Source organism: Empidonax traillii, unplaced genomic scaffold (genome assembly GCF_003031625.1).
Source record: "Empidonax traillii isolate 1590-97213 ecotype Southwest subspecies unplaced genomic scaffold, ASM303162v1 scaffold234:size820800, whole genome shotgun sequence".
In the NCBI taxonomy this organism is placed as follows: Eukaryota; Metazoa; Chordata; class Aves; order Passeriformes; family Tyrannidae; genus Empidonax; species Empidonax traillii.
This window is the reverse complement of record NW_020955427.1, coordinates 372153-383860: the sequence shown is the minus strand read 5'-3', so window position 1 is coordinate 383860 and position 11708 is coordinate 372153. Positions and strand designations below refer to the sequence as shown.

Genomic DNA, 11708 nt, shown 5'->3' with positions numbered 1-11708 from the left:
GTGAAAGCCTGTGGTAACCTCCATCCTGCAGCATGAGGTACTTCCTGCCTTTAAGAGGGAATAGTTGTAACTTACATGAAGATCTTGCATTAGAAAGTAGAGATTATTATGATTTTTACAAGCTTTCATTTTTGTTGCAGAGGGGTTGGTGTTAATCACTTCTCTTAAATAGTCCTTTTGATGTTATTAATAATAATATCTTAGCCTTGCTGCCAATGGGAGAAGGGCGAATGGGAAATTCTGATAAAAGACATTCCATAAACTTCTTGATCTTCAAAATCCAGGTACCATATTTATCCAGAGCAGTGAGGGGGCATGAAGCCAATGCAAAATCCCACTGGGACATGCCTGCCTCCAGTGAAACACTGGGGACAGTCTGGTGGGAGGCTCCCTCTGTGCCTGGCCAGGTTGGAGGCTGTTTGGGGCAGCAGCTGAGTGCGGGATGCTGATGCTCTGGGTTGTAACAAAATCTTTCACACCAGGTATGGTTTGGGGTGAGTTATGGGTAAATTCCTGCTTGTACCAGTGAGATTGTGCTGGAGCCAGGACCAGGAAGAAATTTTCCTTTAGGTAAAGCCTGGAAGGGTCTAGAAGCTTCTTTTTTTCTTACTTTTCTCTGATACACAGGCCTTGGCTCCCTGCAAATATCTCAGCAAATGTCTTCCTGGTATTGTAGGGACATACAAAGTCATGGAGTTTGTGGGTCCTCCTCTTTTGCTGATGGGCATCATTAGCATTGCTCTTCTATGCAAAGATGAGCCTGAAATGTGCAGGGCAGTTTTGGGAAGCACTTTTTGACCTAGGTGGGTAGGGTCTGAGAAGGCAGGTGTCTTGTCTGAAGTGAATGTCTATTACACTGTTTCTGGAGGGTGCAGGAAATGGGGTTTAAGGTCCAAATGGTCCATTTAAATCCTGTGTCCTTGAGTATCAGCAGTCTGGGGCCTCTGCTGGATTCCCCACCAACTGAGCCTGAATGAGATGGCAGGCCATGACCGTGGGACTTCCCCATCTTGCCCTGTGAAGAAGAGATTAGAGGTCTTGTGAAAGTGTAAGAAACAAAGGAGAGAGGGAGGCATAACAAAGAAATGGAGAATGAAGATGACTCAGGAGAGGCACAAGGCTTCCAAGCGGAGCTGTTACTTTTTTGCCTTCTTTTACAGACTGTCCCCTGGTTGGTAAGCAGCAAATATGTCTCCTAGAAGAAAGACGTGGGCTGGCTGCAAGAACAATCCTGGATGCTCTGGATACTAAGCAGCTGGAAACAAAGAAAATTTTGTAAAATTCATCAGCATGGGCCCTATCTAAATCCCAGTGAATTTTGGGAGCAGTAGTCTGAGCCTTGAAATCTGCTGGTAGATTAGCTACCCACATGGTAGCAAGATTATTTAGGGAATTATCTCTTGTGAAAAAAAAAAAAAGAAAAAAAAAAAAAAGAAAAAAAAAGAGAAGGCATTGCTTGCAACTGGTACAGCAGCATCCCAGCAAAGGCAGACAGCATCCCCTCCTCCCACAGCAGTGGGACCTCATCAACCCCTTTCCCTGCCACTTTCTTTTTCATAAAATAAGAGAGTTGGCTACCTCTAGCAGTCCCCCCCAAAATGATGGCCAACTTTCCATGACTGCTGGGCAGAGCAGGCACAAGCCAGGGTATGTTTGCCCAGACGAAGCCCCTCTGGCATGGCCTGGTCTCGCTGGCAAGCTCTTCGTGGAGGGAAGCAGGAGTGCACAAGGGAGAACACATCCCGTTGGCAGTGGTTTCACCAGTGAGCCTGCACAGCTTTTGCCTACATGCTATTTTGGCATGAGGAAATGGTATTATTAGTCTGTCACTTTTACAAGCATTGAAATATATGGAGGAGCACAGATGTTAAAAAACCCAGCAAACAAACAAATACCCAAAGTTGAAAAACAAATAAACCACCTAAAAAGGAATTCTTGGAGCCAAACCAGATCCTCACTAGCTACTGCAAAGACCAGTTTCCATGGCAGTGGCCAAGGACACTCACTAACCAAGGGTGGGAGGTGTCCTGTCCCATATATAGACCACCACCAGTGCCTTTTGTCTTTATAGCAAATGCTATGCATTTCTCCACCCAAGCTGAGGAGGGACATGGCCTCACTCCATCCCTAGTGAGGTGCAACCCAGTAAGACAGGAAACCACAGCAAAGTTTTGCTCGTGGCAGTGAACTCAGACTCAAGGCTGAGCCAGAGGGAAAGGCAGGTTGGGCAGATGGTGAGGATGTCCCCTGGGCCACCGTGCACGGGATCTCCATCAGATGGGTGGGAGGTGGGCCAGGGAAGCAGCCTGCACGGACATAGGGCAGCTGCGTGGTGCCATCCATGTGGCTTGCGCCTCTGTGGAGGGAGCCTTTCCCTCTGGCACTGAAACCAATCCAGGAGGGAGCCCCTGGACTGTGCCAGTTTTGCACTTCAAAAATGCTGGCAGGTAGGCTCTCCTTTCCGATTACATCATGTCACTAACGCTCACCCCGGCTGTCTCTGGGCATTGAGCAAGGTCCAGTAGCAGCATGGTGGATGCTTTAAACTGTGGTAGATTTGCTCCCATCTACTGATGCTCTGGTCCCTCTGTCAACCCTGCTTTGTTAAAAATGTATGTTTATATGAATTATTTGACTTGCCAGTGTTTTGTGTTCAGCTGCTCACTCTTCTTGTTGTCCCCACTGGATTTGCCCCTCTTCCTGTGATGAAGGGCCTGAGCACACACTCTCATGGCATTGAAGCCCTCTCCTAGGGACTTGCACTCCCCAGGGACTCACACACTGGCCCCCCAGAGCTGCTGGACCTACCCCTGGGGATGTGTGTGCATGTGTATCATGTTGAAAATAGTAGTGGAGGTTTGAGCAAAAATCTCTCTTTTCCCCAGCAGTGGGTACAGCAGAGGCAGAACTGTAGCTGGGACAGGGACAGGGGCAGCAGCAGGGGCCGAGGGCAGGAGCTGGGGCTGAGGCAAAGGAACATGGACCAGGGCAGAGGAGTAGGGGCAAAAGGAAAAGGGATGGGGCAGGTGCACAGGGGCTGAGAGGGACAAGGACATGGACAAGTCAAAAAGACATGGGAGGGAGCACAGAGACAGAGGGATGGGGCAGAGGGATGGATAGGGGGATAGAAGCTGAAGAACAAGGACATGGCCAGGGCAAAAGGACAAGGGATGGAGGAGATGGATAGAAGCATGGGACAACAGGATGGATAGAGGGATAGAAGCAGAGACATTTGGGCTGGGTCTGAAAGACAGGAATATGGGAACAAGAAAGGAGCAGGGGCAGGGACTCAGGTGTCAGGGTGTGGAGCGGGTACAGGGACAGGAGAAGGGACAAGGGGCAGGTACAGGAACCAAGGCAAGGGCAGTGGCAGGGATTGAGACCCGGGAGCAGAGATGGGGGCAGAAGCTGGGGCGTGGACGCAGGGGCAGGGGTAGGGCAGGGGCAGGGACCCGGCAGTAGACAAAGGGCGGGCAGCAGAGCCCAGCTCGCAGCCCCCGTGCCCGCAGCGGCAGCACCGCACACCGGCGCGCAGAGCGAGGAGCAGCAGGAGCGGGCGGCGGCGGAGGAGGAGGCGGAGGAGGGGAGGGACCTTCCCCTCCCTCCCACCCCGACACCGGGGGAAATAAATTATTCCCAGCCCTCGCACTCCCAGCTCCGTGCCCCGCACCCCGGCAGCGGCAGGCGGGGACGGCGCAAACCTTCGTCGGGTGCGGAGGGGCCGCCCCTGCCCGCTCCGCTCCGAGCTCCGAGCCCCGCGCCCGCCTCCCCTCGAAGTCCCGCGGGCCGCGGCGGGGGGCAACGCCCGCCCCGTCCCGTCCGTCCCGCCCCGTCCCGCGCGGCGCGGAGCGGAGCGAAGCGCCGGCCCCGCCGTGCCCTGGATGCCCCAGCGGCGCCGGCGGCAGCAGCATGGAGCGGCGGCGGGGCGTCCCCGGGGGCTGGCCCTGCCTGCTGGCCGCCCTGGGTGCCCTGCTGGCGGCGGGCCGGGCGGCTGTCCCCCGTGCCCGCTTCTCGCCCTTCTTCTTCCTCTGCACCCACCACGGAGAGCTGGAGGGCGACGGCGAGCAGGGCGAGGTGCTCATCGCCCTCCACATCGCGGGCAACCCCTCTGCCTACGTGCCCGGCCAGGAGTACCACGGTAGGTGGTGACGCCCGCCGTGCTCGGCGCTGCTCGTCCCCCGGGCAGCCCCGGTCTGTCCTGCGGGGAGGAGAGTAGTGGGGGGAAAGCGGGCGCTCTGGACGGGGAACCCCGGGATCGTGTGCCGTGCCCCAGGTCAGCCCCGGCTCGGAGGGGCTCCCCGCCCGTGCGGGACCGTCTCCACCAGCCCCGGGCGCGGGGACCGCCGCCCGCGCCCCCGTCCCAGCGCCGCCTCGGCGCGGCTCCAGCCAGGCGCAGCCCCAAGCCAGAGGAAATTGCCAGTCCCCTCTCCTCAACCGGCCCCGAGCCTGACCCCAGAGCCTCCCAAGCTGCCAGCAATCTGTCCCTTTCTCACTCCAGCGGCTTTCGGAGCCGGCTTGAGCTAGGCGCATCCCTCTCTCCTCGGGGGCTCTGAGGTGCCGCAGCTGGCGGTGCCATCGGGTCACCGCGATGTGTCACCGTGGGGAACGGCCCGGCGCGGCCGGGGCAGCCAGCCAGCCTGTTGCTCCCCTTGAAGGAGCCACGGGCGAGGGCTGGGGGTCAGGCACTCGCAGGTGGCTTTGGAGATGGAAGGTCGTGCCCAGAATGAATAAATTAACGTGCTTTCTGTAAGCGCCCAGGCGGAGGAGAAAGAACAAACAAGAGTAGGAAAAGTTGTTCACCAAGTAGGGTCTCTACGTAGGGGCTGTACTGGGTGACGGACACAGTCCAGGGCTGAGTACGGCCTCGCAGGCAGGTACACTGTTGTGGGAACCTGCTTTCGGCTGCAGAGTGCCCCTGGAAACCAGCAACTGTGCTGTTCAACAGCCTCATGACTATTGCTCTGTGTAGAAAACTTCCATGTGGGAAACATTTTTAAATTCATAACAGTGAGAGACTGTTTAAAGGTCTAATCCTTCTTCTCCCTTTGTGTCTTCTTGGGGTTTGCAATGCTACAGAATAATAACCACTAATTCAGCAATAGGCAATTGAAAGTCGGAGATGTCAATAAATGTTTACTTAAACAACTTTGTTCAGAAACAGATACTGTGTGATGGTCCTTGGCTAAAGATGAAGATAAACTTTTGACTTAGATATATTCCAGCTCAGAACTTAAGTTTCAGATAAATCATTGAATAACTGAGTTATGTGAAGATTCTGATTGAAATTTTTACTGTAAAGACATACTGTAAAGACAACCCCAACACATCAAATATTCATTTTCACACAATCTAAGGGGTCCCGAAGATTTTGCCTATGTATAAGCTTTAATAATATAGCTTTACCAAATTAATAGGAAACTTCTGATTTTAAAATATTGTTGTCCTTTTTAACAACCCCTTACATGACTTCACCAGATAAAATTTTTCCACAGATGCCGAGATCTTCCAGCCTGTAATACACACTCCAGTTAGGTAAATTGCATTCAACCTGCTGAACCACAAATGTGCAGAGGGAAAAAAGAAGCTGGGATTTCCATCTTGCCCTGTTTTAAATGCTGGATTTTTGAAATGATGGTTCAGCCACGTAAATAACCGAATTACCACCTGTCATCGCTGCTGCCGTGGTTTCCAGCCTGCAGCCGGTGTTTAAACTCCCGTTGCTGGTCTAGGGAGAGAGGTTTGTGGTGGGACCGCTTCGGGCAGGACGGTGGGCAAGGCTGTCCGTCTGTCCTGCAGGGTGAGGAGCAGGGACAGAGATTGTTTCTCCGGGGATGCTCATCTCCCTCTCGCCCTATTAAAAGGGTTTTTGACTCTTGAAGTACCAGCTTGCGGAGCAGCGCCCCAGCAGCGCGCCAGACCTTTCAGGTGGCCGGGGGTGGATTTTCCGCCGCTGTTTTTGCATCTGACAGAGCAAAACGCGGCATCTTCGAATTTACCTCTGCGCCTCGCGCGATTTTTCCCCGTCCGCTCTCAGATTTCGCGGAGCCGCTGCTGCCCCGCGCCGCTCCCCGGCCCTGCGCGCCTCGCCCGGCGCGCTCCGTGCGCTGCTGCTGCGGCAGCTCCCCGGGGACACCCTTAACCCCACTGCCCCTCCGAAACTGGCACCGCTGTTACGCCTTTCTGTCTGAAGCGGGCACTGCTGCCCCCAGCACCATCCAGAGGCCAACATCTGCGCGGGGGCGCAACCCAGGCGTTTCAGAGTGTCTTTTAAAGCCACCGCGTTAAGAAAGTGTAAAGAAATTGCACGCGTTCAAAGGATGAACACTGAAGGAAGTCCACAAGACGAACTTGGAAACTAATTTGTTTACACAGTGCGAGGTGTAGGTACACCTCGGTGTGAGCCAGCCTCCTAATTGATACCAAACAAATTTCTTTTCAGATTTGTGCATTGACTAAACATCTACCCATGCCAAACCATGGCATGCAAGAAGCACTGCCTATTTGCTGTGCACAGTGCAACAGACATCTCCGTGAGCTAAGCACACTTAATCAGTTAGATATTCTGAAATATCTCATTTGAATATTTTTAAATATAACAATTATCAGTGTTAAATATAGCACAAGAAAAAACCCTCAGGGTATACAATCTGAAGAAATAATTTGAAGCAACATGGAATTTTACATAGTGCAGTTGAATAGTGCTGAAAAATGCCAGTCTGCACTGGTTGGGCATTTTTCATTTAAAAATCAAACTTTAAAGGTGGTCTGGGGACAAAAAGCAGGAATTTTGAGATGCTTCACAGAAGCACAAGACAAAGGGAGATTTACATATGTACAATGCAAATTCACCTGCTCAGAGAGCATATTAAAATACACTGGTTCAAATCTTTGCAAGTTCCAGTGAGGCCCTGTTCTACACTTACTGCCCCTTCACTGAACAGGGACAGGCGACAGTAGCACCCAAGAGCATCAGGTTCAAAGAGGAGTGAAATGGATGAAACCACATGTCAAGGGTTGGATGAGAAAAAATTCTGATTAAAAAATAAATCGGCCAACGACTTTCTGCTAATTTGTTTAGACATTTCCTTGGGCTCTCAGGGGGTAGTCAAACCTCTGTGCAGCCAGTGGAGCTATGACAGGGCCTCTCAGACCTTTGCCCAACTGTCTGTGGCGCTGCCTCAGCATGACGGGAAGGGAACAGCATGTGTTGCAGAAGACACTTGCCTGGGAACTGGGCAAGCACCTGAGCTTCTGCAAGTGGCTTCTCTGACACCCTGAGTCTGGCACTTTATTTCCCTGTGTCTTTGAATTTCATAAGTAAAACAAAGGCAATAATATTCCCTGCTTTGCATAGTTAAATTAGATACTTTGGGATTTAGCACTTCTCCCTTAATCCTTAAAAATATTCCAAAATTAGCCCTATTCCTGCAATCAGAAAATATTTAATCACTGATTGAATAGGACCAGACCTGTGCTGCACAAAAATATGCTCTTTTATATAGAGAACTGACTTGATGCATCAGTAAACAATTTTATTACCTTTGGTAGACTTTTATTCCTTGAATTAGCTTATTTTAAATGCAGCCAAGTCCTTAAGCAAAGCACTTATGCGCCTGCTCAAATGCAAACTGACAAAGTGTGCACTGGTTTAATGTGGGCACCTGCTCAGTTTTCTTCCACCTGAGGGGTGGTCGCGTGCTCAGAGAGATGCATCAGGGCTCTCTTGGCTTAACTGTGGCTTTGCTGGTAGGCAGCAATGATGTTGTTTTGGTTTTTTCTTCTGGGCTTTCCCCTGTAACATACAGAGTAGAATACAATTTCTTAAAAAAAAAAAAAAACAAAACAAGCCAACAACAGTATAAATTGAAAAATTTTATACAACTTCATTTGGGTTTATTTGCAATCTGCGGTCAGTTTTTGATTATCCATGTCAATGTGTCTTCAGTGCTGAGAGCATGTACCATGATTTATGGGCAGATAAGTACATTGGAGTTGCATAAAGAAATAAGGATAAACTTGACTGAACATTGAGTCTTTACTGACCTTAATCACAGAAAGCTCAAAATGAACAGTCTGATTTGTAGTGTTTAAAAAATACAAACGGATTATCTTTACACTCTATTTTGTTTTATCCCTCAAGATTTACTTTTTTTTTTTTTGTTGTTGTCACTGCAAACAGTTCCTTTTTCCCAAGGTTTCAAATTTAGATCTTTTAGGAACAACTTTGAACTGTTTTCCCATGATTGATGTTAAAACTCATCATTCTGTCCTTAAAATAGTTTTATGTAATGAGACTTGAGTTTCTATTTCACTCTCCATTGTTTCCTTTTTTTTTCCAGAACGGATTAACCTTCAGTCCCCAAATGTTATCAGTTTCCATCAATGACTGCTACTATTCTTAGATATACTGTATATTGTCTGGAACCATTGCCATGATAGGTTGTAAAAAAACAGTTTTCAACTATTTTAAGTGGTAGTTATGCACTCTTTCAGCACGGATAAAAAGTTTTTTAAAGTCTGTCCAGTTCCACTTTTGTTCTTAACTGCTGTATTTAAGAAATACAGATTGTGACTTAGTATCTATTTACTTACATTTCTGGTGGGTATTTTCATTGTAAATTCTTATTCTTCAGATTATTAAGAAATAAAAACATGTTTGAGTTTAAAGTGAGGGAAGAGAAGAAAGAATAGCTGAAATGTAAGTAGTGATGCTGCTTGAGATATAAAACAGGATTATAACTGAGTGGCAGAAAATCAGTTATGGATACTTTCTCTACCAGTTATGTTGAAGTATAGGAAGCTTTTAGTGAGTCAGTAGAAGTACATAATGTACAGGAAGGAGGTGATGTTAGTGATAGTGTGGTGGTAACAGAAGAGCAAATTTTGGCCCATGTTTTCCAGCATCAGCCTGAGAACCAGGTCAGCTTCTTGAGTCTTTCACAGGCTATTCCCTCAATACCTTTCATCTCATCCACTTATACCTTCCTCTGATCTTTGGGAGAATGGAGTTTGCTGTCATTTTTTGTTTTAAACTAAAGAAGTGTGAAAAAAATTTTGCTCATAGGAGTCCAGTTAAATCCAGGGGTTGTTTTAGAATTCTTAAGGGACACATAATAAAAACATGAGGCTGGCAATAGGTAGCAATGGTGAGGGAGTTAGTATGAATGGGGGGGACCCTTGATTTTCAAGTCTCTCCTTCCCTCTAAGGTCCTGAGCAATATCTTGCAGCTGCAAAAGGGTTTCATAGCTCATAAAAATTTCATCTTGGGTCAGCATTTACTTAAAATGCCCTCATCCACCAAAGCCCCAGAGTGTGCCCTGACTCTGCTCTGCTTTATTTAGGATTTTCTTGCATACAGTGAGCTTTGCAAAAGGAAGACTGATTTATGAGTACTGTGGCCTGTTTTAATTTCTCAAATCTGAGCCTTACTTACTATGCTTTTGAGTGAATATGGGCTTCTAGATCTTGATGCTGACCAAGGCATTGTCTGTATTTCTGAAGCTCTTTTCTGAACCTGGAGTTCATGTGATATGTCTTTGCAAATTTTAGAAAGTTGTACTTTAATGATCCCTTGACCAGAAACTGAGGAAGGGTTCCAACCTTCAGAGAAAAAGGTAGGCAAGGTCACAGCTGACAGCCTCTTACAAACTGTGTTTTGCCAGGGAAGATGTTAAATTTCAGCCGTTTCAGCTGTCATCACTCTAATTTGTGGGCCACATAAGCGGTCAGCAGATGGCCCAGCCAAAGATATCGTCAGGCAAGGGATTGATGAAAGGAGGTAGAAGGTCCAGAAAGGCCTAAATGAGCCTTTCTTGCAAATTTACAGAGGAGATGTAATCTCTGGCTAAATCCTTTCTCCCCTCATCAGGGGGCTGCTCCCCCCTGCAAAGGAGACTTGATTGCCCCAAATAACAGAAATCAAAGGCAGCATGGCGTGCTGGCGTGACCCACATTTGTCAGGTGACATCTGACTGTGGGACAGACACGGTATTGTTGGTATTGTGGGTCTGTGTAGGACAGACTGTGGTCTGTGTATATGAGAAAATGATCTCTGCCTCAATGAGTTCACCGTCTGAAGCCTGGAGCTTGCTGTGGGAGCTGGCATGTGTGCACGGACCTTCTTGTAGCATGTCAACTAGCACTGAAGTCAAGGAAGAAAAGAAACCCATAAAAAGTTAAAGGGTGTAAAAATACTGTTTCAGTGGGAATATTGCACATATTTTCCAACTTCTGTGTTTAAAGACATTTTCTAATATGTACAATTTATCTGCGGAATTCATTGCTAAAGTTTGTTCATACAAACTGCTTTTAAGTAAAAATTTTTAACAATTATATTTTTCTTATAATAAGTAGTAGTTGTAATTATATATAAATAGAGATATATAAAAAACGAGATAAATCTTGTACTTCAAGACCTAAGGTGACCACTAAATGATTTATAAGTAGGGTTGCATGGTGGCATTGTTTCCTGTATTGATTATTCCACCAAACCCATGCTGATTCATTAGGTAGAACAGGGTGAGATTGTCTGACCAGGGGCATTTCTCATTTTCCTTACTGTTGCTTTGATTTGGATTCTTGGAGGCCACTGCTTTTGAAATACTGGAGCATTTTTTTATGATGGTACAATACTACAGCATTTGCATATTGAGGGAGCCCCTGGTGGTCAAGTGGTTAAGGACGCGGCGCTGTCACCGCCGAGACCCGGGTTTGATTCCCGGTCGGGGCCCCTCCCCGGGCAGATGGAGCTCGTTAGCCCATAAGGCAATCCATCTACGTCCTGAGGACCTCGCTGCCACCGTCCAAGCTTGCTTGGCCCCGGCAGATGAACCTCAGGATTAAAGGGTGGGCTCAGTTCCGCGCACACTGTGTCTCACCTAAAAAATCCAATGCGCAGGCTGGAAGGTGTAAAGACCTTCCCCGGTTCTTTGTTCACGAAGACTGGCCATTACTTTTGCATATTGACTGGCTGAAGTATGATTTTCAATCCTATAATAGCCGTGGTGATGCAGCTGAGATAGATTCAGATGCAACCTTTATTTGCTTTGTGTGTCTCATGGCCTACAGCTGTGGTTTGGATTTGTCATGAGTGTTTGCTGCGTGGAGAGGGAAGGAAATGGCACTGTCTTACCTCTGAGAATAAGCAACCTTTCATACCGGCCCTTGTTATGAGAATTTCAATGGTCTCTGATGAAAGGTTCAGTCTTTTTAACATGCTTCCTCTCTTTGTGTTAACATTTCCTGCCTTTTCATCGGGCATGAAAGGTGCACAGAGTGCAAATGTGTGTCTGGAATATTTGTGTAATTCCTACCTTTTTTTCCTCCCAGTGGGGACTTACCTATGGGATAAACATAGGACAAACTCTGATAGTGCAACTTCTAACATCTGTCAAGGCCCACTGGCAGATTGCTCAGAGAAAGACCTTCCCAGTTTGTCGGACGATGCCTTCTTGTTGGCCAGGTGGCCTTCCTCCATCCCTCCTTCCCTCAGGTCAGTCCTGGAAAAAGAAAGCCGTAGTGTGTCACACAATTTGCACAGCTCAGGTGGGCTCTGCCAATGGACAGTGGCGTCATGGAGATAGAGATGCCCCTGGTCCATGCCCATGGAACCTTCTCTAGGTCCCCTCAGTGCTCAGATGCTTCCCACAGGCAACACATTTTTGACTCTTTTCCTAAAGGGAAGAGCAGGATCACAGAAGTGGGCTTT

At 48.2% G+C, this 11708-nt stretch overlaps 1 protein-coding gene across 3 annotated transcripts in view; it reads left to right on the top strand.

The window, feature by feature from the left end:
• Nucleotides 1-3668: 3668 nt before the first annotated feature.
• Nucleotides 3669-11708, top strand: part of RELN (reelin) — a 281279-nt gene continuing 273239 nt past the window's right edge. The window contains exon 1 of one of the 3 annotated variants that reach the window (XM_027888168.1): nucleotides 3669-4138. In XM_027888168.1, the coding sequence (XP_027743969.1) occupies nucleotides 3910-4138 (229 nt within the window). In that variant the 5' untranslated portion in view covers nucleotides 3669-3909. The remainder of the gene's footprint in view (nucleotides 4139-11708) is intronic. The other 2 variants (XM_027888170.1, XM_027888169.1) reach the window with 2 other exon arrangements.